General features: G+C 31.5%; 1 protein-coding gene across 2 annotated transcripts; it reads left to right on the top strand.

Moving 5' to 3' along the window:
• The first annotated feature begins 904 nt into the window (after positions 1 to 904).
• On the top strand, positions 905 to 26972 carry LOC112797355 (uncharacterized). 2 transcript variants are annotated; one of them, XM_025840234.3, is made up of 6 exons: positions 907 to 1922; positions 6270 to 6431; positions 24186 to 24368; positions 24498 to 24554; positions 24752 to 25182; positions 26186 to 26972. In XM_025840234.3, exons 1-6 carry the CDS (start codon positions 995 to 997, stop codon positions 26789 to 26791), a joined length of 2367 nt encoding a protein of 788 aa, XP_025696019.1. In that variant the 5' UTR covers positions 907 to 994; the 3' UTR covers positions 26792 to 26972. The 2 variants fall into 2 exon arrangements, with proteins under 2 accessions (XP_072092094.1, XP_025696019.1); XM_072235993.1 differs by lacking the exon at positions 6270 to 6431 and having other exon boundaries at positions 905 to 1922.
• The last annotated feature ends 498 nt before the right edge of the window (positions 26973 to 27470 follow it).

Below are 27470 nucleotides of genomic sequence, written 5' to 3'. Positions count from 1 at the left end.
ATTCCATTCACCTCAGCAAATGTCGCGCCCGCCAGAGGTACGCCGCGCTAGTACATCACCTTCCGCCTCTAGCAGCCATGCCTCCTCCACCATCGACGATACATTTTCCGCCACTTATAACCGCACATATAACATTACATATTTTTTACGCAAATCTCTTCTTTTGTTTTGGATGTTTTTTATTTTTTAGTTTTGAATAATTTTTTTTAGTACTTTTAGATTTTTTTATTTTTTTATTTTTTTTATATTTTAAAAAATAACATTCAAAATTTAATAAAATATTATCTAAAATCATAGAAAAAAATTTGAAACCTAACAAAAAAAAAAACATTCCAAATCTAATAAAAAAAATTTTGCAGAAAAATATCTAAAATCATAGAAAAATTTTGAAACCTAACAAAAAATCTAAATTTATTGAAAAGAACCTTTAAAATTCAACAAAAACAAATTTAACAGAAAAATATCTAAAATCATAAAAAAATCTAAAATTTAATAAAAAAATATTTAAATTTATTAAAAAGAATAATCATAATCTAAAAAATATTTAAAATTATTGTAAAAAAACTTTTAAAAATAATTAAAAAAAAGTGAGAGGACACATATTAAAACTAATTTTTCAAATTTTAAAATTACGATTTTTAAAAAGTTGATTGTTTTGTTGCATATATAAAATTAGTTCTCTAGATTTTCTCGTGTTAAATATATGTTCGAACTTTGAATACAAAATAGATATTAAAAACATAAATCAAATATATAGTAGCAGATTTTAAATTTTAGTATAATATGATTAGTATAAATTTAAGAGTATTATTTTATTAAAATTTGATCAATAATTAATCAGTTATAAAAAATAAATAAATAATTTTACACTATTAAAAACACTAGTTAATAACTACAAATTACAAAACTTGATAAGCCTAGGCTCTTCATATAATTATTATTCTTATTCTCTCTCTCTCGTTCTCTTCGTTTGAATGTCACATAGCTGTTAACAATGACAGCTGCTAACATGAATATTGCATCAACTGGAATCGTTCTGGAGGCACTAAGAAAAGATAACTATGAGAACTGGAGCACTCTCGTGAAGAACTACCTGGTGGGTCAAGATCTCTGGCATGGTATTATTGGTGAGGCTGAAGGTGATGATCAAAATATTCTTCCTGATCAAGATAACTTCCGGGCCAGGGAAATAAGTAAAAGATCCAAAAATGCAAAAGCTTTACATGCAATTCAACTCGCATGTGGATCTGAGAATCTCTCCAACATAAGAAAAGAGAAAAATGCGAGAGACGCTTGGAATCACTTGAAGTTCACCTTCAGCGAGGACTCGAGAGCCTTTCCAGATACTGAGCAGGGAAGTGAAAGTCAACACATTTTCAAGCTCCACAGTTACATCAAGAGAGGCTACTGGAACGATGCAAAATCCTTCATCGAAAGAAACACCGATGCAATCTTCTTTACCGTGCCCTCTTCAGGAAGAACCGTCCTTCACGTCGCGGTGGCTTCCGGGCGAAAAGCGATAGTGAAAGAGTTGGTAAGCATAGGGAACCGGCGGCTGCTGAGAATGCAAGACAAAAAGGGATACACTTGTCTTGCTCTTGCTGCTAAATTTACAGATGACACGGAGATTGCGGAGTGGTTGATTAAGAAAGGAGGAACAGAGATGCTAACCATCAAGACCAAAGATGACGACAGTGATGGTAGTGTTGCTAATGATAAAATAACAGAACGAAAGAAAGATGATGGTGATAATGAAGATGGTAATGACAAAGGGAAGATTCCAGTGGTGATAGCAGCAGCCAAGGGTCACAAAAAGATGACCAAGTATCTCTTCTCCCAAACTCCTATTGAGATCTTTTTCGACAACGATGGCCATTACGGGCTTATGCTTCTCAAGCGATGCATCGATGCAGAAATATTTGGTAAAGTTCAAATTCAGTTTTCTTTTTCTTCTGCACAGTAACTTAACGTAATAGCAGATGGTTGAATAACAAATCTCGAAAAATTTTATATTATTATTAAAGTAACTATTCCAATAAAAATGATAAAAATATTTTTTATGATGATTTTTATTTAAAAAATATAATTTATTTATTTACTATATTTAAAATAAAAATAATATTTTTATAATATATAAAAATCAAACTCTATAATTTATCATTCAATAATTAAAATAAAATATTTTTACAGATAAAATTTTTATTGAAATTACCACCTATTATCAATATATGTAAATTAAAATTTCTATATCATATTAATTTGTCAACGACCCTTATCAAAATATATTTTATTCCTGTCATTAACAATATAAAATGCAAAATATTCCATTTTTATTTTAAAATAATTTTTTATTGTCTTTTATCATTATTGCTAAAAAATAAACTCATACCTGACCTAACTACACCAACAAAAGCATACTTTAACTTAGGGTCGTATATGGCCGATTCAATCCGGTCCAAACATTTTTAAAAATTAATTTTGTGTAATTTTATAGAATTTAAAGTTAGATAGGATTTCAAAAATAAATTCAGATATTATTTATAGCTGAATTCAGATTAAACGAATTCAACTTTAACCGATTTATATATACTCTAAAAAAATTAAAAAATATATATATCTTAAATAAATTTTAATATTATGTTATATCAATTATAAGTTTATTGTTTTATTTTAATCACACTTGTTAAATTAGAAAATAGATTAAAAAAATATTAAATTAGAATTTATAGACAAATTTAAGTTTAAATATGGACATCAACTTCGAAATAACAAGTTTTTTTTATAAATAATTGCATCATAAATAAGTTTTTATAAATTATTGTTAAAATTTTAAAGACCCGATTTTCACTCGATTTAGACTCGGTATAATTGTGGCCTAAAAATATTTAAGTTTTATTAGATATAGGGCCGAGTTAGAGTCTAAAAAATAGGCTCGATGTATATTTAGGGTCGGATCTAAATTAGAACAAACCCAATTTCACTCAACCCATGTACACCCTACCTTAACTAATGACTTTATTCTTATGCCTCTAGCATAGGGGTGGCAAGTGGGGAAATCTGCCCGTCCCACTAGAAGCTGCTAGCCCGCCCCGCCTCTCTTAGTGAGGCGATCTTAGAATCCCACCCCGTCCCGCCTAACTGCGGGATGGTGGACAGGCGGGCTAAACCTGTCAAAACTTTTTTTTTACTATTAATTGCTAAATAATATATATAATTTCTCAACCACATTAATAAATTTATAATTTCTAAAGGTATGAAAAAATTATATTTTTTATATTCATAAATATTAAAGCCTTTGTAATTATAAATATCTAATAAACATAATTATAAACCAAGTTTTCATTCAAAACATAATTATAAATATTGTCTCCAAAGCAAAAGAAACATAATCTAAAACATAATTATAAATATTGTCTTTAAAGCAATATAAACATAATTTAAAACATTTAATTTTCATCTTTATACTCTTGTAAGTTGGGTTGGGAGAAGTTGAGTTTTGCAAAAAAATTACAAAAATATCCCTTTGCAAAACAAAAAACTAAGTTCTGCGGGAAATTCCGCCTGCGGTTTAAGCGATACGGGTTAGGCGAACTTTTACTCTTTGATGGTCCAAATTTTCCAACCCAGCCTGTCTTTTTTAGTGGATTACGCAGGTCGTCTTGACGAATTTAGACCTGTTTGTCACCTCTACTCTAGTATATATATTCAGGTAAAAGAGCCATAGAAAAACAATTTTAGTTGCCAATATTAATTAATTTTTTTATTATAAAGTTATGTTTTTTAATTTTTTCTGAAATTTTAAAATTTATGGTTAGAAAAAATTTAAACTAAAATGTATATTTTAAATTTTAGCTTAGAGATTTAGATTGAGAGGCAAAAATTAAAATAAGTTTTAGTATTGTATTTGGTGTAAAGTAAGAGATAAAAATTGAGATAAAAATAAAATTCTAATCTAATTTGCATAAAAAATAAAGTTTAAATTATTAATTAAACTAACATTTTTTAGATATAAAATATTATTAAAATTTTAATTTTCATTTCCAAAAATTTCTATCCCATATATCTTCATTTTTTTGGAAATACTTATTGAAATTTTAGAAATAAAGACTAAAATCTTTAGTATCAATCTTTAGGCTAACATTGGTCATGATAGAGCTTCTAGAAAGATGGCGCAGGAAGTCATTGACAAGATACAGAGAAAACTTGCTAGTTGGAAAGGGTGCTTGCTTAACAAGGCAGACAGACTTTGTCATGTGAATGCGGTGATGACTTCTATTTCGGTTTATAATATGCAAGTTTTCCTTCTTCCGAAGTATGCGTGCAACAAGATTGATTCTTTGATGCGTCAGTTCTTATGGAAAGGTCAAGCGAATGGGAGAGGGTTGCCGTTGGTCAAGTGGGACATTGCTATAACTTCTAAGAAGGCAGGTGGCTTGGGTGTTAGAGATACTCTCTGTGCGAACATGGCTCTACTTGGCAAGTTGGTTTGGAATTGTCTGAATAATAAGAACAAATTGTGGGTGCAGGTTCTAACTCACAAATACCTCCAGAACTCCAAGGACTTGGGCAGCAGTCATTGTCACAATGCCTCAACTACTTGGAGGAATATTCTAAAGGCTTATGATATCTTAAAAGAAGGATTTCGATGGAATGTTGGAAATATGCAACAATCGATTTGGTATGATGAGTGGAGTCCTCTTGGCAAACTTTGTGAGCTTACGTCTTATGTTCACATATCTGAAACAAATTTTTCTCTTACTGATTTGTGGAGCAATGGTACTTGGGAGGGGGATAAGCTTGTAACGCCAATTTCTCATGAGGTCAAACAGTTTCTTCACAGTCTTGGGCCTCCTTTAATGTCAAAATCGGAGCCCGGATGGATTTGGTGGCCCGCATCACTAAAAGCCTATAGCTCTCGAGAAGGTTATCGTTGGCTCCTGACAAAAGAAAGTGAATTCGATCGAAAATAGCAACTGTGGGTGGATTTGGCGCCTTAATTTGCCAGAGAAGATAAAGATGATGATGTGGTTGGGTCTACAAAATGTGCTTCCGACAAATGCCTTCCGGTTCAAGCGTCATTTAACTGATTCAGACAGATGTTCGAGATGCAATGCAGATCTGGAAACAATGGAGCATTGTCTTAGGGATTGTGAGAAATCAAGATGCATTTGGCAAATGTTGGATCCTTTACTTATTGATTCATTTGAAGGTACTCTCTTGGAATTTTGGATTCGGAAGGTCATGCCGGGCAATGAGGCAATTGTAGGGCTGGGTCTTTGGTGGGTGTGGAGGCATCGTTGCAATGATATTTTCAATAATGGAGATCAGTGGTCAAACTATAAGGTTGTTGCTATGGCTCGGATTACTGCTAATGATTTAAGAAAGTCTGCCAGTACCAAGTGTATAACTTTCAAGGATCAAAGGAGGTGGAAACCTCCAAGAGGTGACACTTTTAAAGTTAATTGTGATGCGAGTCTGTTTTCTGATTGGAACCTAGCAGGAATTGGTTGTGTTATTAGAGATTCTAATGGGCGTTGGATTTCGGGTTGTTCTAGTAGTTATCCTCCAGGGCCTATCATCAGATGTGAGCTTTTTGCTGTTTGGAGGGGTTTGATTTTAGCTTGGGATTATGGCTTGAGAGATATTGTGTGCGAAACAGATTCTCTTGACATTTTGCACATTTTAAAAAATTCGGCAAATGGGCTAAATTGTGATGTGATTGATATTTTTCAGAAGATACAGGAACTTCTATCAAGACCTTGGGTTGTGGATTTTGAATGGATTACCCGTGATGCTAACGCTGTGGCAGATTGGCTGGCGAGATATGCGGTCAAGACCAATCTAACTCATGTTATTTGGTCAGAACCTTGTGATGAGCTTCAGCATCTTATACTTGTTGATTTAGAATAATCTCTTTTTTTTCTTTGTTTCTTTTTGTTTAGTCACCAAAAAAATCTTTAGGCTAACAAATATAATATTAAGTCTCAATCTCTCAATTTTCGTCCCAATGCTTCAAAACAATACTACCTATGAGAATGTTATAGAACTTTCTTTCATAAAAGGTAAATTTCTAAGAAAAGCCTCAATGCCCTTGTATAATGTATAGTAATGGAACATCTTAAACGTTTTCATATATATATATATATATATATATATATATATATATATATATATATATAACGTTTTTCTAAAATAACTCTTCCAAATCTCTTTGGCATATTACTATAACCTGATATATATGAATGACTTCTTTTGTTTTCCATTTTCAGATCTTGCCGCCGTGTTACTCCAACACAGACGAAATAGGACGATGAGCCCTCTTATTCGTAAACCCAAAGACCTTCGGCCCATAGTATATGCATTAGCTCACATGCATTCTGCATTTCGTAGCGGTACCCATCTTGGATGGTGGCGGCAATCTATTTATAAATGTGAGTCCTTCTTTTTATTTACACCAGTGTATATTCTCGTGTCCTACACGGAATAATACATAAAATTATATAAAATTTTTTATTAAAATTTAAATAAAAATATATATAATAATTATTATTATAAATATTTTATAATTTAAAAATATTAAAAATAATTAATATTTATTTTAATCAATTTAAATTTATTAAATATTCATCTCATTTGTTCGCTTAAGCAAGTATTTGGAGTTCGAATCTCGTCTTGTGTGTATTACAATTCATTAGTTAGCGATAGACCCTTAATAAATAGAACATCAATATATGGTAGATTAATTCTCGACTTGCCAAGTTAGAAAATCCATAGAAAAAAATTGTATTTGTCTTTAAAATAGAATAATTTTTCATTAATAGAAATAATTATGAATTTTTGTCTTTGTTAAAATTTACTTGGGACAATTTTATTTATTACTATAGTATTCATTCTTGAAATCAAAACAATATGATCAACATTGTTACTTGTTAAAACTTCACATTTTATGAAATAATTTTTAAATTCTCAAATTCATAAATTTATGTCATTACAAAAGTAATTAGATCGATTAATATTTTTTGGTAATATGATGTATCGAAACACCATCGTTGAGTATTAGTTAGTTTGAAAAGAAACCGATAACAATTTTTGTTATTCAATATATAATTTATTCTATTGAAAAATAAATTAATATTTTTTAAACTTGTAAATACATTTTCTTTTAATTTCTTACACTATTTTATTTGACTATATTTACCATTAAAAAATAGCAAATAACCATACTATCTTACAATATATATGATATAAAAAGTAATTTCTTATCTTAAAATTAATTTTGGTTAGTGAGATAAAATTTAAAATATTTTTTTATTTTCTTACTCAAATTTAAATTTAAATTTAGAATTGATTAACAACTCATCATTTTTTAATTTCAATAAAAAATAAATTGGTTAGATGCAAAATATTCATCATTTAAATTTTAATTACCAAAAATTGATTAAAAATTAATTATAAACTTAATAATCGATAATATATATATATATATTAGTACGTAAATAATAATATCTAATGTATTGATTATTTATTTTTTTGACAGAATTAATGTATAATTTATTGAGAATTGATTTATTATCCAAAATTTTTTTTATCAACTTTGTAGTATATGAAAATAGTAATCTTATTTTTTATTATTATTTAATATAGTTAATTTATCGTAATAACTTATAGTTAATGAGTTAAAAGAAATAAATCGAAAAATATTCTCAGAAGCATGCTATGTCAGCTTCATCATTAAATATAAAAATTCAATTTTTATATAATAGAATAGATAAATTTAAATGCATAATATTATTCTTATTAAAATTATCTAATTATATTTATGCAACTTAAACTTTTAGAGAAGATTATTAATGACATCTTATTGGTCAAAAAACTTATTAATGACTCTAGAGTCTAGATAACTTGATGTGAATTTTTTTTATTTTTTACATTAACTTTAGATAAAAAAATTAATTCTGACATATAATTGAAAACTTAAAATGCAATTAATAAATAAATTTTATCTATAATTGTTAATGAGATGTAATCTAGATATAATAAGAAATAAATCATATAAATAAAAATTTTGCATAATAGATAGAGTTAAATTCAAGGATAACGATGTTTTTTAATTAATTTTTTTAATTTATTCAATTACAATAATAATAATAATAATAATAATAATAATAATATATTTGTCTAACTTAATTTAACTTTTTCGTAGACAATTCTTAATCTATTTTATATTCATCTACATTAAAAAAAAGAAAGAAATGAAGGATATACAATCTTTAACACGGTGTTCTTTTAGGTATTTAGAAATCTAGAAAAAAAAAGCCTTGAAAAACCAAATAGCCACCTAACTTTTCTTGCCCTCAATTCTTGTGACCTCACTCCCAAAAACCTAAAAGAATAGAATATTGCTTGAATTGCTTTCGAATGCAGTAGAGAAGAACATGCAACTTCTATCTCGTCGCCGTTATTCCACCTGCCCAGTCACTACCGTTGTCGTGTCCGCTCTGGTGCCGTGTGCATTGCCATGCGTCATCTAATTTAATGAATTTAATTAGAATAAACAATAAATTATTTATTTTATTTTAGACTTCATAAATGAAAAAACCAATTCACTGATACAATAAATTACAATTAACGTAGTCCAATTAATTAAGTAATATAAATTATAATAAATTATATTAATATTTAAATATCCAATCAAATCAATTAGTTGATATAATTAAGTTATTGTAATAAATTGTATTGAATGAGTTAAAATAATTAGATCCGGAAACACTCTGTGGAGCATGCTACGTCAGCTCTATCATTAAGTGCATAAATCCAATTTTTATATAATAGAATAGATAAATAAAATAAATAAGTAAGTAAGTATTTGCACTATTATACTTCTTGTTCTACATGATGACTTAAGATATTTGTTTTGTATGTTAAATAATATAAAAAATATTTTGTATCTTATATTCATTAAATATTGATATTAAGAAAAAAAATTATGTAATAAATTTTATAAATAGTAATTATAAAAAATAAATAATTATTTATTATATATAATAATTCTTGGTATACATAGGATCATGTATATATTAGGATATCTATTTTAATTATGTGAGTAATCATTGTTATTTTTACTTTTTTATTATATTAGTAAATAATATTTAAAACTAAAAGAAAGAAAAATAACTAAAAATTTTTCTTAATTTGAATAAAAACTCTCTTATAAATATAGTAAAAATATAAGATGTGATGTAGAAAAAAAGTTAAAGCGACATAAAATTTTATTAAAAATAAAAATATTTTTTGTTCATTTTTTTAGACACATATCTATTTTATTCAAGGTATAAATTTTAATTGATATAAACTAATGATAGTTAAGTATACCAAAAAAAAAGTAATCAATAAAAAAATAAAACTTAAATAAGGTAAATATGTTCTGAAAAAAATTAGAATAAAATAAAAACTCCAGTTATAATCATTAATCATAATCATATATATTTATTTTAAGATTTATACTTCAAAAATTCAGAATATTAATATTTTGTATTTTTTATTTTTTTCAATTTTAGACTATTATAAATATTAGTTGTTCTCTAATAATAGTAATCCTTTTAAAAGAATAAACATAATTAAATAATTTTAAAAATATATAATAATTTTTAAAATAACAAAAAATATACAATTACCTAAAATATATTATTTTTGTGTAGCAATTGAAATTTAATTGCCAACATAAAAGTTATATATAATATCCTATCATAAACAAACAAGTATTTAATCAAAGAATTTAATATTTATATAATATAAGAAATAAATTAAATTTTGAGCTTAATCATAGTAAACGCTCAATTTTAAATTTTTATAATTCAAATTTTATCATTATTGATACTCAAATAATAGAAATGATATATTAATAAATAAAAAATATTATTAAAAGTTAAATATATAGATAAAAAATTATAACTTACAAAAATATCTCTAGAATTTATTACATAAATATTAAAAGTCATGTATTTATATAAATTAAATTATATTAAATTGTAAGATATTTGGATGTTTAATTAAATTTAAAAATAAATAGTATGCCAATTCAAATAATTTAGATTGGAGATAAAAAAGATATATAATCAAATTATATCATATAACATAACATTTCTATAAGTTTCTTTTATAAGAGATTTAATATAAAAATATTTATCATCATTTATTTAATGTAACAATTTAAATTTAGGTGAATTGTTCCAAAAAATACCTTTTTCAAATTATTTATTGTTAATATCGGTTCAATTTTATAACATTTAATGATGACATAAATGATTATATTTAAACTACAAAATTAACCTAAAACAAAATATAGAAATGGATGAGAACAAAATATTAAGACAAAAAAAATGATTAGAAGCGTAAAAATAGAAAAAAATATCAAATTTAAATAATGTCAAAAATAATCTAATATATAAAGATGTAAATTGTAAAAATAGAGGGATACATATATAAAGAAGAATAGCATGCATGCATAAACGTTTTTTCACTATATCATAATTTGCTCCAGCTATACAATGAATTCAGCGGCAGTCGACAGCTCCAAAAATTTGCATCGGTGCACCTCGAGCACATGACCTGATTTCTTAAGTCGCAAGTATGCCGAGTACATTGTCATTCAATTCCATCAGCAAGCAACGGTAATGCTTAAATTGAGACATTTTCGAGTTATAAACAAACAATCAACAAAACATTATTCATCCATACCTTCTCATTTATCCATAAAAGAAGTTTTATATAAAGAAAAAAAAAGAAGAAAAGAAGAGTTGAAATAGCAAGAGTGATAAAAAAAGATGATTCTTATCATTTTGTTTGGCCGTCTATATATAGAAGACCAGAAAATCATGATTATCTAACAAAATTAATTTGTATTTATTGCATTTAATTTGAATAAGCAAGAAATGATCATATTTTAGTTTAATATTTAATTCACATGATTTGAATTAGACTCAATACATATAATTTAATTTGATTTAATTATTAGTTAAAAATATCTCAATTGCTTATTTTATTTATAGATTTATTATTTTAATTATTAATAATTTAATTAAATCAATTAATTAATATACATAATTTATACTAAATTTGATTTAATAAATTAAAAAATACTATTAGAATATTAAAAAAATAAATTGATATAAATTATAATAATTATGTAATATTTAAATATCTAATCAAATCAATTAGTTGATATAATTAATCTCATAATAAATTATATTTAATGAGTTAAAAGAAATAAATCGAGAAAAACTCTCAGAAACATGTCACGTCAGCTCCATCATTAAGTGTAGAAATCCGATTTTTATATAATAGAATAGAAGAATAGATAGATAGATGTTAATTCATATATAGTATATAAACAAATTTAATTAGAATAAATAATAATTTATTTATTTTATTTTAGACTTTATAAATAAAAAGACTAATTCACTAATATAACGAATTATAATTAATGTAGTATAATTAATTAAGTAATATAAATTATAATAAATTATATTAAGAAAAGAAATATTTAAATGTCTAATCAAATCAATTAATTGATATAATTAAGTCAGTGCAATAAATTGTATTGAATGAGTTAAAACAATTAAATTGGGAAATACTCTCCGAAGCATGCTACGTCAACTTCATCATTAAGTGTAGACATCCGATTTTTATATAATAGAATAGATAGATATGTAAACCAATAAGGCATTCAGAATAAAATTAATAGATTCCATTGTAATTGAAAATACAATAAATAAAAAGGAGTACATCAGATGACGGTAGTAATATATTATGCTAGGTATATATTAAAATTATCACTAAAATTAATTATTAATATTAAATATATATATTAAAATATAAAATATATATTAAAAATAAATTAAATTATATATATAAATGATTGATTTTAATAACTGATTTTAATGTATAAATAATATTTTTTACATTTAAAATATCAGTTTCCCTAAGAGCAAGGGTAATAATATTTGTACACAAATAAATAAAATTAATCATCCACTATATATCATGTCTTAACAAAGAGCTAGAGAGACATTTGAAAGGAAAAAAGAGAGATGGGTGGTGGATAATTCTTTTATTTGACAAAGGAAAATATTTGTAAATATTATTACAATTCAGTAAAACCTTGATCCTGAAATTAGCTTAGGTTAGACAGGCATTTGAACTGCAGAAACGTTTAAAAGTACTCTCTTTGGTATATATATATATAATCTCTAAGCAACATTCTAAATTAGTTTATTATATGATGGTTTCAGTGGCTAAGAAAAGGGGGTTGAATCTTAGCCCCCTTTTCTGGTGCTAACACTTGCTGACCTTCAGAAAAGATTTTTCTGTTTTTGCTCGTCACTGGACACGAGCAACTTTGTTTTGTCTCGTCCCTTACCACGAGACTTTTTTGTTTTGTCTCGTCACTTGGCACGAGATAATTCTGGTTTTTACTCCTGTGTAGTAGAAAACAGAAATGGAGTAGAAAAAGAAGAAGATTGCACCCAGATATATCCTGGTTCGGCTGCTAAGTGTAGTGCAGCCTACATCTAGTCTCCATCACAAACATGATGGAATTTCACTATAATCAATCTGATTACAACTTGTAAAGTACTAACCCAACTTACAAGGGGATTTCCACAGAATCATGATACACAACATAGATGAACAAAGGAACTCTAAGACATCTATAGCTTTTTCTTTTAATTTTGCACTCTCTGCCTTTTTCCGCTCTATGGCTTTTTCATACAAACCTCACTGTTTGCCTTTTTCCATGAGACTCAAGACATGACAAAATTAAACAGAAAAATTACAAAACAGAGAACATTAAAGGAGAAGAGAAATATGTTAGCTCAGGTAGCTCTGAGAACACTGTGCCTCGCACTCTCACACTTTCTCCTTGCTTCAAACAGTGGTTGTTCCCCCTTTTTAAAGAAGAGGAAAGCCTCCACACTTGAAGCCAAAACCGAACCAACTTCTTCCTCCTTCAACAAACACAGAACCGGTTCGGCCACACAGAGAGAGAAGAGATAACCATGCATTAACCAACATGCAATTACCTCTAGTCCTTTCTTGATCATCACCCTTCATCAATCCGGGCTCTCCATCCTTGGCTTCTTCTCCAAGATGAATTTTTGGCCCTTGATGCCTCATGATGATAATGACTTCATCTGCTTCAATCTCTGCCTTCAACCATCACTTCGCCACTCTAGCTACTCCCTGTGGTGGTTGAGCAGAATCAAAGACAAGCCATGCTTCAAGAATCTCCTCTAGCTGGCCGAATTTTCTTCTTCCATTTTTGAGCATGAAAGGCTCAAGATAATCTCACCAAATCTAACCACATTTGGTGAATATCTCAGCCACAGCTCATTTTTATTTTAGTATGTTTTCTTGCCATCATTAGCTTGATGGTCTTGATGCATGCAGCTTCTTCCTTTTCTTGGTTGGAGAACATTTCTTCCATTGTTTCCTGGACAAGGACCGAAGAAAGAAGAAGAAGAAAGAGATGAGAGAGAATGAAAAGAATCTGAAGATAAAAGCAATGCAAAGTGGTTAACCAAATTAATTGGAAATAGCTTGCTTTTACTTCCCTAACATAGAGTGGCGTGTTTGACATAATAGCCATCAATCAATTCAGCTGAATTTTCTCTCTCATATTCCCCATGCATTATTTAACAATGTAATAGATTTTGAAATCCATCACATGGTTAGAGGCTTGGTTCCGTTGGAAGCACTATGCTTTCATTTTTCCTTGGTTTCGGACCAAGAATGGAACCAATTATCACTTAATATAATTTGGGCTTGTGACATTATGATCAAAGCTGGTCCATTAAAACAACAATTCAGCCATTTGATAAGAAACATGTAGCAAGGCTGAATGGCAACTTTAATTTGGGCTTGCATCAACTTTCCTTTTTATTTTCGGCCCAATATCAAAACCCGCAGCACAAAATTATTAATCATATGATTAATGAAACTCAAATTAATAATTTTGTAATATATTATTTTAATAATGTTTGTTCATCATCAAATTAAATTAGAGTTTTCCAAACTCATCAATCTCCCCCTTGATGACAAACATTATTAAAATTGAAATGGAAAGAAATTTAAAGATTGAGTAAAGAATACTCCCTTTGAATTTGAATTTCTCTCCCTTTCTAAATGTCACATAGCTCCCCCTTGATGTATGCTTATTTTACCAAGGGAAGCACTAACCTGTAACATTTAAAATCAAGCTTCAAGTAACAATGTTATTTAGCAAATTTTATAATGCTAAATGCTTGATTTATGAGCAGTTTTAATTGATAATCAAAACTCATTTGATATCATAAACTGATTTACTGCTCAAACTAACAAAAAGTATCCAAATATTTTTCAAATATTTTTATGTTTAGAATATCAGAGCAAAACAACATGATGAAAAATATTTGAAGAACAAAACAAGGCAGTTTTGATATTTTACACAATTTAAAGGAACTGCCAAAAATAAATTTTTAAACCAACAAGTTTATCAATGATGAATCAATCAGCCAGTCATCAAAATAAATCCAACATCATTATCATCCAAATGCCAAATAAACTAATCATGATAAACCAAAAAAAAACTAAATGCAGTTCAAACATCAGTGACCATAGTAAAACCAATGCAATAACAACATGCATTCTTTGAACAAGGGTGATCATGAATTTTCAAGAATGAAAATTTTGAAAATTTCAACCCCTGTTTCCCTGTTTTTCCAGCCCCTATTTCATTCCAATTTCAATTTTGGAACATAAATTTCCTCCCCCTTTTGTCATCATGGGGGCACCTGCACAAGACATGATTATCATAGCAAAATATTCAAGATAAAGTAGTAAAAGTATATCACAGTATCCTAGAGATTATCCTAGAGCAGTGAGTATCAAGTCATGCTCATACAAAAAAAAAGATTGAGCCTAATGGAGCCAATATCAAACAAGATAAACACAGTTACTAATCATTAGAAAATTGAATATCTTCTTCCTCAGCGCCTCATTCACTATCATCTCCCAAATCCTTGTTAAGATGTTCCAGCATCAGGTTGACCCTTTCTTTGCAGTTTTTCCAAGCTTTCTCACTCTCATAAGCTTGCTTGCGGGCCTCTTTGTGAGATCGAAACATCATGTCCGCCATGTTTGAAAATTCTCCCAAAATCTGTTGGATGGATCTGATTGTTTTGGAAGATTCTGGCCTGCCTTCATGCTCACTGTCCGATTTTCGCCCTTTGGTTTCCTTAGTTGCTCCTCCACCTCGGATTGTAGACACATCGTTTTCTACCTTCTCATTCAACAAATCAACTTTAAAGTACTCAAAAATTCCAGTTAAAAACATACCATAAGGCAGGTTAGCCTTTCTGGTGCTTCTAACAGAATCCCACATGTGTCGAATCATAATATAACCAAAGGAGATAGGAGTAGAGGTAACCAAAGCAAACAATATGAGACAGTCAGAAAATGTTACTCAGTTGTGTGAGCCGCTTTGGGGAGTCAGAATATGAGTGATGATTCGGTGAAGCAGGGAATTGACTGGTCCAAGGGCTTTGTGGGTTGGAATGGTGCCATGCAATCCAGAGAGGTTCTTGCAAATGTGCTGGAGAACAATATTGTGTGAAACGCCAACTTGTGTGTCCCATTTCTCCACCATATATGCTCGCGGTCCTTCATCCTTGAAGCCTAGGGCCGCTCCAATTGTCTCAGCATCAAGGGCTATTTGAACCCTTTTGACATAGGAATGAAGGGTGCCGTCAATGAGTCGCATATTAGCATAGAATTCTCGAACAAGACCTGGGTAGACTGGTTTTTTGATGAGGAGCAAAGGCTTCCAGTTGAGGAGTTCAAACAGAGAGGAAATGTTGGTGCTCTTGAGATTTTCGAGGCTAACAAGATAGGTTGTGCACAAATGACGCTTCTCCATAACTTCTTTGTGAAACTCAAAAGAGGTACAGGAGTTAAATCTGCTTGGATCAAAATGAGAGTGAGTCTTGCCATACTTGTCTCGGAATTCCATGGATTCCAAGTTTGGAGGTTCGGTCGTGTCATTGAGTGCAAACCCCTGATTCTTCTTTGAGCCTTTTCCGGGGGTAGTCTTCTTCGGTGATGAGGGTGGAGGTGAAGGAGTAGGAGAAGTATGAGATTCTTGCTCTTCTTCTTCAACTACGGGTTTCTTGTTCTTGCCTCGGCCTGAACTCTTGTGGGCAATCACCTTTTTTCTCATGGTGGTTGTTTGTTTGGATGGTGGTGAAGGAGAAGATGATGAGGTTGAATGAATGTGGATATGAGTGTGGGTTTGAGGCGTTGATGGTTTTTGAGAAAGAAGAATTCTTTCACTCTTTCTTGGCACGGTTTTCTTTTTCATAGTAATGGAGGAATGAAATATGAAAGGGTGTGATTGATAACCGAGTGGAGTGGGAGAGAAGCAAGGTGGGTGACGCATTAAATGAGGCTTGGAGAGAGAATGGTGGAAATAATGATCATTAGTGGGCGGTTAATGACCATTATGGGGTGGTTATTACCCAAAAAGATGATTTCCCTTTTAACTTTTGAAACCTAAAACTGAAAAGTTGTTGCCTTAAATCAAGGGATTGGATGGAGAGAGGGATTTGATTTGACAATAACCACTTCCAAGAGGATATGATGACACAAGGAAGAAGATTTTTATTTGCATAGAGAGATAACTACCAAAGCTGTTATGATGGGTTCATGGAATTTTGGTGGGGCCCATAAAATTTTGAATTCTGCGTTGCCTCCCCCTAGACCACAGCTTCTTCCATTATGCCATTATTTTCATCTCGTCCAAACCTACGAGCAAAACAGAACAGAGTCACACATTCACAAATTTTCAATGAAGCTTAAATCAAACATTCCCAAACTTTTTCTTAATGTACAGAATCTGTCTTCACAGAGAGGTTTTGTAAAAATGTCAGCAATTTGGTTTTCAGATTTTACAAATTGAATATCAATAGTACCCTTTTGCACATGTTCCCTAATAAAATGATATTTTATCTCAATATGCTTAGTTCTTGAGTGCAGAACAAGATTTTTTGAAATGTTTATAGCACTCATATTATCACAAAATAAGGGTATACTATTGATTTTTAATTTGTAATCTTCCAATTGTGTTTTTAACCAAATTAATTGTGAGCAACATGCAGATGCGGAAACATATTCGGCTTCAGCAGTGGATAAAGCCACTGTGGCTTGTTTCTTGCTTGACCACATGTTGAGTGAACTTCCAAGGAAGCAACACATGCCGGAGGTACTCCTCCTATCCACTCGATCTCCCGCATAATCTGCATCACAAAAACCTACTGCACAAAAGTCATCAGATTTAGGATACCATAATCCATAATTACAAGTTCCCTTAATGTATCTAATGATGCGTTTAACAGCCGTAAGGTGGGATTCTTTTGGATGAGATTGAAACCTTGAATATACACCCACACTTTGGACTATATCCGGTCTAGAGGAGGTAAGGTACATAAGTGAACCTATCATTCCTCTATACCTAGTTTCATCCACATCTTGGCCATCATCATCCTTTTCAAGTTTAGTATTGGGACGCATAGGAGTGCCCATTGATTTGGAATTTTCTAGGCCAAACTTTTTGATAAGTTCTTTTGCATACTTTCCTTGGTGAATAAAAGTACCACTAGGAGTTTGCTTAATTTGGAGGCCAAGAAAGAAAGTAAGCTCTCCCATTAAGCTCATCTCAAACTCACTAGTCATGAGTTTTCCAAACTCTTCACACAAGGAAACATTGGCCGAACCAAATACAATGTCATCAACATAAACTTGAACAAGAAGAATATCATCATTAGATGCTTTAATGAATAAGGTAGTGTCGGTGGTTCCCCTTTGAAAATGATTTTCCAACAAGAAGGCACTAAGCCTTTCATACCAAGCTCTTGGAGCTTGTCTAAGACCATAAAGAGCCTTAGTTAATTTAAAAACATGATTTGGAAATTCTTTATGTTCAAAACCGGGAGGTTGAGCCACATACACTTCCCTATCAATAAAACCATTAAGGAAGGCACACTTAACATCCATTTGAAACATTTTGAAACCCTTATGGGCAGCATAGGCAAGACGCAACCTAATTGCTTCCATTCTAGCTACCGGAGCAAAAGACTCATCAAAATCAATACCTTCTTCTTGATCGTAACCTTGGGCCACTAATCTAGCCTTGTTACGAACAACTTGTCCATCCTCACCAAGTTTATTTTTAAAAACCCACTTAGTACCCGTTACCTTCTTACCATCCGGATGAGGTACTAGTGTCCAAACCTTATTCTTGTCAAATTGAGCAAGCTCCTCTTGCATTGCTTTGACCCATGATGGATCCTCAAGAGCTTGTTTGACATTGTTGGGCTCTATTTGTGACAAGAGAGCAAGATTGCTAGGTTCGGTTGGCCTTTTGGTGGATGATCTTGTTGTTACTCCTTGAGAGGGATCACCAATGATGAAGTAATGAGGATAACCCTTTATAGACTTCCATTCTCTAGGCTTTCGGACAGGTGTAGAGCTTTGATGAACTTCTGGTGGTCTCACTGTTTCAGTTGCTCGTGCCTGCTCAGGAGACAAAACGGAAGTTTCTCCTTCAATCTGACGAGACAAAACTGGACTGGCAGATTCTTCATTCTGGACAGATTTGGGATTTTCTTTGCTTGTTCCGGCTCCTTCTCCATCTAAATCATTATCTATCACAATACTGGGAATTAAGTTAGAATCACAGAAGGTAACATGTATGGATTCCTCTATTGTCCTATGCTCCTTGAGATAAACTCTATAAGCCTTGCTTGTGGTGGAATATCCAACAAACATTCCTTCATAGGATTTTGGATCAAATTTTCCAAGGTTTTCCTTATTGTTAAGTACAAAGCATTTGCATCCAAAAACATCAAAGTACTTAAGATTTGGAGGGGTTCCTTTCCATAGCTCATAAGGAGTTTTCTTTAACCCTTTTCTAATGATTGTTCTATTCAAAATATAACATTCTGTGTTCACAGCTTCAGCCCATAAAAATTTAGGAATTTCATTCTCACATAGCATGGCCCTAGTCATTTCTTGAAGGCTTCGATTCCTTCTTTCAACCACCCCATTTTGTTGGGGCGTTCTAGGGCATGAAAAATTATGAGAAATTCCTAAGTCATCACAGAATTTTTCAAAGTCTTGGTTTTCAAATTCTCTTCCATGATCACTTCTCAAATGGGCAATTTTCAAATCCTTTTCATTTTGAATTTTCTTGCAAAGGGTGGAAAAAGCATAAAATGCATCATTCTTATGAGCAAGGAAAAGTACTCAACCGAATCTAGAGTAATCATCAACCACAACAAGACCATAATATTTACCTCCCAAACTTTGAGTTCTAGTAGGACCAAAAAGATCAATATGTAACATTTCCAATGGTCTTTTGGTTGAGATTCCATCTTTTAATTTAAAAGAGGATTTTACTTGTTTGCCCAATTGGCAAGCATCACAAGTAAGATCCTTATCAAACTTGATGTTTGGAATTTTTCTAACCAAATTCTTTTTGACTAGCTTAGAAATTTGGTACATGCTAGCATGTCCCAACTTTCTATGCCAAAGCCATTTTTCAGATTCAAAAGATGTAAAGCATGTTACATTTTGTTCCTTTAAATCCTCAAGAGTTAATCCATACACATTGTTGCATCTCTTGGCTTCAAATAAAATATCCCCAGTTTTCTCACAAACAACCAAACAAACAAACTTCTTAAAGATAACATCAAAACCTAAATCACACAATTGACTAACACTAAGTAAGTTATGTTTCAAACCATTTACAAGAAGCACATCATTTATACAAGAAGAAAAGCTTTTACCAACTTTCCCAACAGCCACTATTTTTCCTTTTGCATCATCTCCAAAAGTGACAAGTCCTCCATCATATTCATCAAGCTTTATGAAGAAGGTTGTCTTTCCGGTCATATGCCTAGAGCATCCGCTATCCATGTACCACATATTTTCTTTTTTCTTGGATGCTAGGCAGACTTACAAAATAAACTCAAGTGACCTTAGGTATTCAAATTTTCTTGGATCCTTTCACGTTAAACCATCTCTTATGTCCCAGATCATTTTAATCAAAAACAACTTTGTAAACTTTATCACCTATTATTCTTTCTCCAAAGAAACATTGAATTGGAAAATGACCACTTCGGTTACATAGTCTACAAAATCTTGGAGTTGCTGTTTTGTTAAAGGAAGTTGGGTCTTGATACTTAACATCATTCGAAGATGAAGCAATGTTTTCAAAATGTGATTTTTCAGATTTATAAAAACCCAACCCAGCTTTATCATAAAGAGGTTTTTGACTAGCCAAGATTTGATTCAAATTTTCAGAACTTTAGGTGAACTTGGCTAAGTCTTCCTTAAGTCTTTTAACCTCTTTAAGCAACTCTTCATTTTGCTTAAAACAATTCACATATGCAAGGACAGAATGGTCACTTTCACAGCTTCTAACTTGGGCTTTTAACTGCTTATTCTCTTCTACAAGATCACAAGCAGTTTCGGCCTCTCTTAGTTTTTCTTTGAGAAAGTCATTTTCAGCTTTAAGAATGAAATTTTGTTGTTCAAGATCTTGATTCTCAGTTAGAAAACATCTTATTTTTTCAGAAAGATGGTCTATCATAAGATGAAGGTCTTCAGTGTCAGGGTTTTGAAATGATACCTGATCTATCTCATTTGCCATGAGACAGGGCTGTGATTTAGTCTCAGACTCTTCATCATCATCATCTGAGTCATTTTCCAAATCTTCCCATGTGGCCATCAGTCCCTTCTTCTTCACTCTTTTCGGCTCCTTTTTCAACTTGGGACAATCAGATTTGAAATGACCCATTTCCTTGCAATTGTAACAAGTTACTTTGCTAAGGTCTTTCTTCATCTTCCTTGAGCCGCTGCCTTTGCCTTTGAGCTTCACCATTTTCCTGAATTTTTTTGCAAACAACACAAACTCGTTTTCAGAAGAGTTATCACTGGATTCATCATCCAGAGGGTTAGTCATAGAAGAAAAAGCAATTCCTTTCTTTTTTGAATCTTTTTTCAAATAGGAGTTTTCAAAAGCAAGTAGACTTCCTCTCAAATCATCAAGTGTTATGGAATCTAAGCTACTACTCTCAGAAATAATTAAAGCTTTTGTTTCCCACTCTTTTGTAAGACATCTCAACATTCTTCTCACTAGCACAGATTCAGAATGTGTAATTCCCAGAGCATCTAAGCCAACAATGATGGAGTTGAACCGTTCAAACAGTTCATCAATGGACTCTCCTTCCTTCATTGCAAACATTTCATATTCCCTGTTCAACATGTCTGTCCGAGTTTTCTTTACAATGGTGGTTCCTTCATGAGTGATTTGCAACTTGTCCCAGATTTCCTTTGCCGTTGTGCATCGTGATACTCGTCGGTACTCCTCAAAGCTGATAGCACAGTTGAGCAGATTTATTGCTTTGGCATTTAATTCCACCTTCTTCCTATCTTCCTCGGTCCAGCTTGCTTCTGGTTTAAGAGTGACTACTCCTTCAGCACTGGTGGTAGATGGGAATTGAGGACCTTCTAGGATGATCTTCCATAGTCTGTAATCTACTGCTTGTACAAATATCTTCATCCTCTTCTTCCAATAGGTATAATTTTTTCCATTGAAAAGGGGAGGTCTGTTGCTTGATTGACCTTCAGCCAGATTGTAATACACCACATTTGCGCCACTGTTTTCTGCCATGAGGATCTTTACTCCAAGCTGCAAAGCTTGATCTCTTTGAGACCAAGCTCTGATACCAATTGATGGTTTTAGTGGCTAAGAGAAGGGGGGTTGAATCTTAGCCCCCTTTTCTGGTGCTAACACTTGCTGACCTTCAGAGAAGATTTTTCTGTTTTTGCTCGTCAGTGGACACGAGCAACTTTGTTTTGTCTCGTCCCTTGCCACGAGACTTTTTTGTTTTGTCTCGTCACTTGGCACGAGATAATTCTGGTTTTTGCTCCTGTGTAGTAGAAAACAGAAATGGAGTAGAAAGAGAAGAAGATTGCACCCAGATATATCCTGGTTCAGCTGCTAAGTGCAGTGCAGCCTACATCCAGTCTCCATCACAAACATGATGGAATTTCACTATAATCAATCTGATTACAACTTGTAAAGTGCTAACCCAACTTACAAGGGGATTCCTACAGAATCATGATACACAACATAGATGAACAAAGGAACTCTAAGACATCTATGGCTTTTTCTTTTAATTTTGCACTCTCTGCCTTTTTCCGCTCTATGGCTTTTTCATACAAACCTCACTGTTTGCCTTTTTCCATGAGACTCAAGACATGACAAAATTAAACAGAAAAATTACAAAACAGAGAACATTGAAGGAGAAGAGAAATATGTTAGCTCAGGTAGCTCTGAGAACACTCTGCCTCGCACTCTCACACTTTCACCTTGCTTCAAACAGTGGTTGTTCCCCCTTTTTAAAGAAGAGGAAAGCCTCCACACTTGAAGCCAAAACCGAACCAACTCCTTCCTCCTTCAACAAACACAGAACCGGTTCGGCCACACAGAGAGAGAAGAGATAACCATGCATTAACCAACATGCAATTACCTCTAGTCCTTTCTTGATCATCACCCTTCATCAATCCGGGCTCTCCATCCTTGGCTTCTTCTCCAAGATGGATTTCTGGCCCTTGATGCCTCATGATGATAATGACTTCATCTGCTTCAATCTCTGCCTTCAACCATCACTTCGCCACTCTAGCTACTCCCTGTGGTGGTTGAGCAGAATCAAAGACAAGCCATGCTTCAAGAATCTCCTCTAGCTGGCCGAATCTTCTTCTTCCATTTTTGAGCATGAAAGGCTCAAGATAATCTCACCAAATCTAACCACATTTGGTGAATATCTCAGCCACAGCTCATTTTTATTTTAGTATGTTTTCTTGCCATCATTAGCTTGATGGTCTTAATGCATGCAGCTTCTTCCTTTTCTTGGTTGGAGAACATTTCTTCCATTGTTTCCTGGACAAGGACCGAAGAAAGAAGAAGAAGAAGGAGATGAGAGAGAATGAAAAGAATCTGAAGATAAAAGCAATGCAAAGTGGTTAACCAAATTAATTGGGAATAGCTTGCTTTTACTTCCCTAACATAGAGTGGTGTGTTTGATATAATAGCCATCAATCAATTCAGCTGAATTTTCTCTCTCATACTCCCCATGCATTATTTAACAATGTAATAGATTTTGAAATCCATCACATGGTTAGAGGCTTGGTTCTGTTGGAAGCACTATGCTTTCATTTTTCCTTGGTTTCGGACCAAGAATGGAACCAATTATCACTTAATATAATTTGGGCTTGTGACATTATGATCAAAGCTGGCCCATTAAAACAACAATTCAGCCATTTGATAAGAAACATATAGCAAGGCTGAATGGCAACTTTAATTTGGGCTTGCATCAACTTTCCTTTTTATTTTCGGCCCAATATCAAAACCTGCAGCACAAAATTATTAATCATATGATTAATGAAACTCAAATTAATAATTTTGTAATATATTATTTTAATAATATTTGTTCATCATCAAATTAAATTAGAGTTTTCCAAACTCGTCATTATACATATATAATTTAGTAGGTAATTTTATAATTAATTCTTAATTTTTTTAATTAGTTAGTGATGAACTAGATGAAGTATAATATAACCCAATAACAATATCTACAAAAATATTTTGAACATATGGAAGAAATTTACGGGTCCCATCAGGGCAGCAATAAATTCTTTGTTCACATTAAAATGTTTATCTGAAGAAAACATATATAATGAAAATTTAATATTTATAATTTTTAAATATTTTCAATAATTATATTATTGCAGCATCATGTTGTGACTAAAAGTTATTTAATTAATTTTGCCAATAAAATATAACTCAAATAGCATAATCTCTCTCCCATAGTCTCTCTTAAAGATAACGAATTTAAATTTTTCTATCTTTGAAAAATAAGTTATTATTATTATTATTATTAAAAAATGCACATGAACACTAAAGATATGCATGGCGCTGAACTCATGTTAATATTTTTTTAACAAATAAAATTTAGCAGACTTCTTTGATAGGACTACATAATACCTACAAAGAGAGTGGGACGATTATGGTCTATTTATTATTACAGGTTTGAGGATACCATCACACTTAGACCTTGACGGTACTAGTATCGAGATCGTTCTACATGTCAAATACCATGAGGAACCACCAAACAGAAATACAGTAGTGGCGAGTAGTCATTCTTGGGCAATTCATGTTTTATGGAAAATCATCATCAAAGTAGTGGTTTTCTGGCACTTGAAACTCTCATGTAAGTTTTCACCGATTTCCTTCACATACATGCATGTTATCATCGGTGTATTAATTTGTTCTCATTTTCTAATGGGAAGAAAGAAAAAAAAAAAAGAAAAGCTTATGCTCTTTCAATGTTTTCGTTTAGGGCTACCTTGTAAGCTATTGATCAAATATGTCACCGATTTCCTTCGAATACTTCCTGGTATGTATGTACAGTATATAATGCTGCTGATGCTTATATGCTTGCTACTTTTCTTTGCTCAGAATAATTTAATTATTGAGTGGATCATAGTTGTTTCCTCAGTTCCTACCTTGTATTTTTTGCCACCCAGTTCTTTTCTGATTGACATCTCTAGAAAAATAATTAAAGCTCCCGTCTAAAATTTCTAATACTTTCAGGAAGTGAGAAAATGTATGAGATGAAAAGGAACCATTATCTGGTACTTGAAATTCTCGAATGCTTGAGCAGAAAAATGTCATCACTAGATGAACCAGAGCTACATGAGTGCTTAGCCTACGACACTATATTACATGCAGCCAAGCATGGAATTATTGAGATCATAGATTCAATGAGGCATGCGAATCCTGATCTTATGTGGGCCATGGACAAAAATAAGAGGGGCATATTTTCACATGCAATTTTGAATAGACAAGAAAAAGTGTTCCAACTCATTACCAAAATTGAAGGGCATAAAGAGATGATTGCGTCCCGTAAAGACGTGTTTAACAATAACATGTTGCATTTGGCAGCTGCCTTAGGACCTTCCTCTTACCTTGATAGTAGATCCAATGCGGCTCTTCAAATGCAAAGAGAACTTCATTGGTATAAGGTAATTCGACATTTCTCAATATATATTTTAAATTTAATGAGTCGTGCCTTTTAACAAAAGTAATTAAGATGCATATCTAGACAGTAAATCATATACAAATTGACGGAATTAAAAGTCATTTAAAAAAAAAAACTATATAACCCCTCAAATAAAAGTTTCGTAACTTATTGTATTAAGATCAGAAGGGTGAGAAGGATCTTGGTTATGGAAGGGAAGAAACAGAGGAGAGAAAGCAGAACTTGGAATAGACGTGTATTGAGTGATTGTATATTGGATCAAAAGGTTACTTAGCTCAGTTTACAACCCTGCTTTATATAATACAATGCTGCACAGAATTAACTGTCAAAACAGAATTACTAGCTTGTGTGCAAAATTACATCTTTACCCTTGCTTAATTCTAAGAGAAACTTTTAAAAGGTGTTGTTGTTACTAATTTACTCCTATAACACAACAATAGCAACAAAATCCTTTCACCAATTAAGAAAAACTGAAATGGTAGTTATTAAATTATAAAAAAATTAATCAATAATCTAATTTAGATGCGGTGTTGATGTAAAAGTATTTTATATAAATATATAATAATTAAATATATCATTGGTAAATATTTCAAATAAAAAAAATTCATTAAACTAAAGAGATTGATAAAAGGAGAAAATCGAATTTAGCATTTTCATTACTCGTGAATTTTGTTAGATAATTAAATGAGTAATATTAGGAAACTAACATTAATTATTTAATTTCAATTAACATTATAGTAAAATATCAAATTAAGAAAAATTGAGTTTGATTTCGGATGATTCTTTTAATTGTTAGATGTTTTTCTTTTCAAGAGTTTCAAATGTTTTTCCTTTTATACCAAATGTTAGCTGCAATGTTAGTTGTACAATGTTAGTTCTGGAGAGACATTTTCTAATTAGATTTTCATTTGGTTAGTTTTTATCTAATTGTTTATCCCGTTGGAAACTATAATTGACATTTTTTTGTCTTTTCGATATGTGAGCAGGCGGTGAAAGATATTGTGCATCCCAAATGCAAAGAAGCTAAAAATGTTGATGGCAAGAAGCCTCGTGAACTGTTCACCAAAAACCATGAGAGTTTGGTGAAAGAAGGTGAAAACTGGGCAAGAGATACCGCTCGTTCTTTTACGATTGTTGGTACTCTCATCATCACCATCATGTTTGCTGCAGCCTTCTCTGCCTCAGGAGGACGTGATTCAGACACTGGCGTACCCACCTTATTAAGGTTAAGAAAGCGTGCTTTTAAGGTGTTTATTTTAGCAGATGCAATTTCGCTCATCACATCTTCTTCTTCGGTCTTGATTTTTATTTGGATCCTGACGTCGCGTTACGCCGAGAATGATTTCCTCTGGAAGTTACCCGTCAAATTCCTTGCAGGCCTCCTCACCCTGTTTGTTTCAGTGACATCCATGATGATAGCCTTTGGTGCTGCGCTTTATATGATGCTCAAGGGACACAGAGGGATTATAATGGCAGTGGTATCGCTCGCGGTTGTTCCAGTTTTGGTACTCATACCAACACTCTTGTTCCTCTCTTTTGAGATTTTTATATCTACATGGAGATCTAGTTTGCTCCCTGATAAGAAGGGATAGAGAAAAGTTTGGCTGATAAATAGCATTACTTGGCTTGGCAAGCTTTGGGAAAAACGTTTTAACCAACAAAGGCTAAACGTTGGAATACTCTGTGTGTATTTCCCTATAAATTGTATGCATATACTAAATTCGTTTGTCCATGTGTTTATAAAAAATAAAATTTAGAACTATATAAAAGAAATAATGTATTTAAATTTAAATTCTAATAAATAAAATATGAAAAAATATAGGTAGACAATAAGAATACTAAACAATGTGAACAATGAATATATGAATATGTTGGATGTTTAATTCAATAGGTATGCAGATGATTATGTTCATTATTTTCAATTGGATGATTATTTGTTTTGGAAAAGTATAGATAAACAATGAAAATATTAAACAATGTGAATAATAAATATATCGGATATTCATTTCACTAGGTGTACGGATGATTATTTAATATTAAGATTTAGATGGTTAATTTGGAAGTGAAGTGTGTTTTTATTTGATTGGTGGTTATTCATATTGTTCAAGATAGTCATTATTTACCTAACACTCCCCAATATAATATTCTAAGTAATTTTATTTTTCTAATAAGAAAAAACAACCATTAGGGCAAAAATATTCGAATATTTGTTTTACTTTTTAATTTAATTTCTAAATTACTCTCTTTATCTTCAACCTCAACACCACAATC

This window comes from Arachis hypogaea, chromosome 4 (assembly GCF_003086295.3).
Source record: "Arachis hypogaea cultivar Tifrunner chromosome 4, arahy.Tifrunner.gnm2.J5K5, whole genome shotgun sequence".
NCBI classification, from domain to species: domain Eukaryota; kingdom Viridiplantae; phylum Streptophyta; class Magnoliopsida; order Fabales; family Fabaceae; genus Arachis; species Arachis hypogaea.
This window is presented reverse-complemented; position numbering and strand designations above follow the sequence as displayed.

Bases quoted from the DNA above. Each gene is read 5' to 3' on its own strand.
- LOC112797355 (XM_025840234.3), top strand. From the start codon at position 995: ATGACAGCTGCTAACATGAATATTGCATCAACTGGAATCGTTCTGGAG. The intron at 24,369-24,497 runs GTAAGTTTTCAC...GTTTTCGTTTAG, and splicing joins CTGGCACTTGAAACTCTCAT to GGCTACCTTGTAAGCTATTG. The intron at 25,183-26,185 runs GTAATTCGACAT...ATATGTGAGCAG, and splicing joins GAGAACTTCATTGGTATAAG to GCGGTGAAAGATATTGTGCA.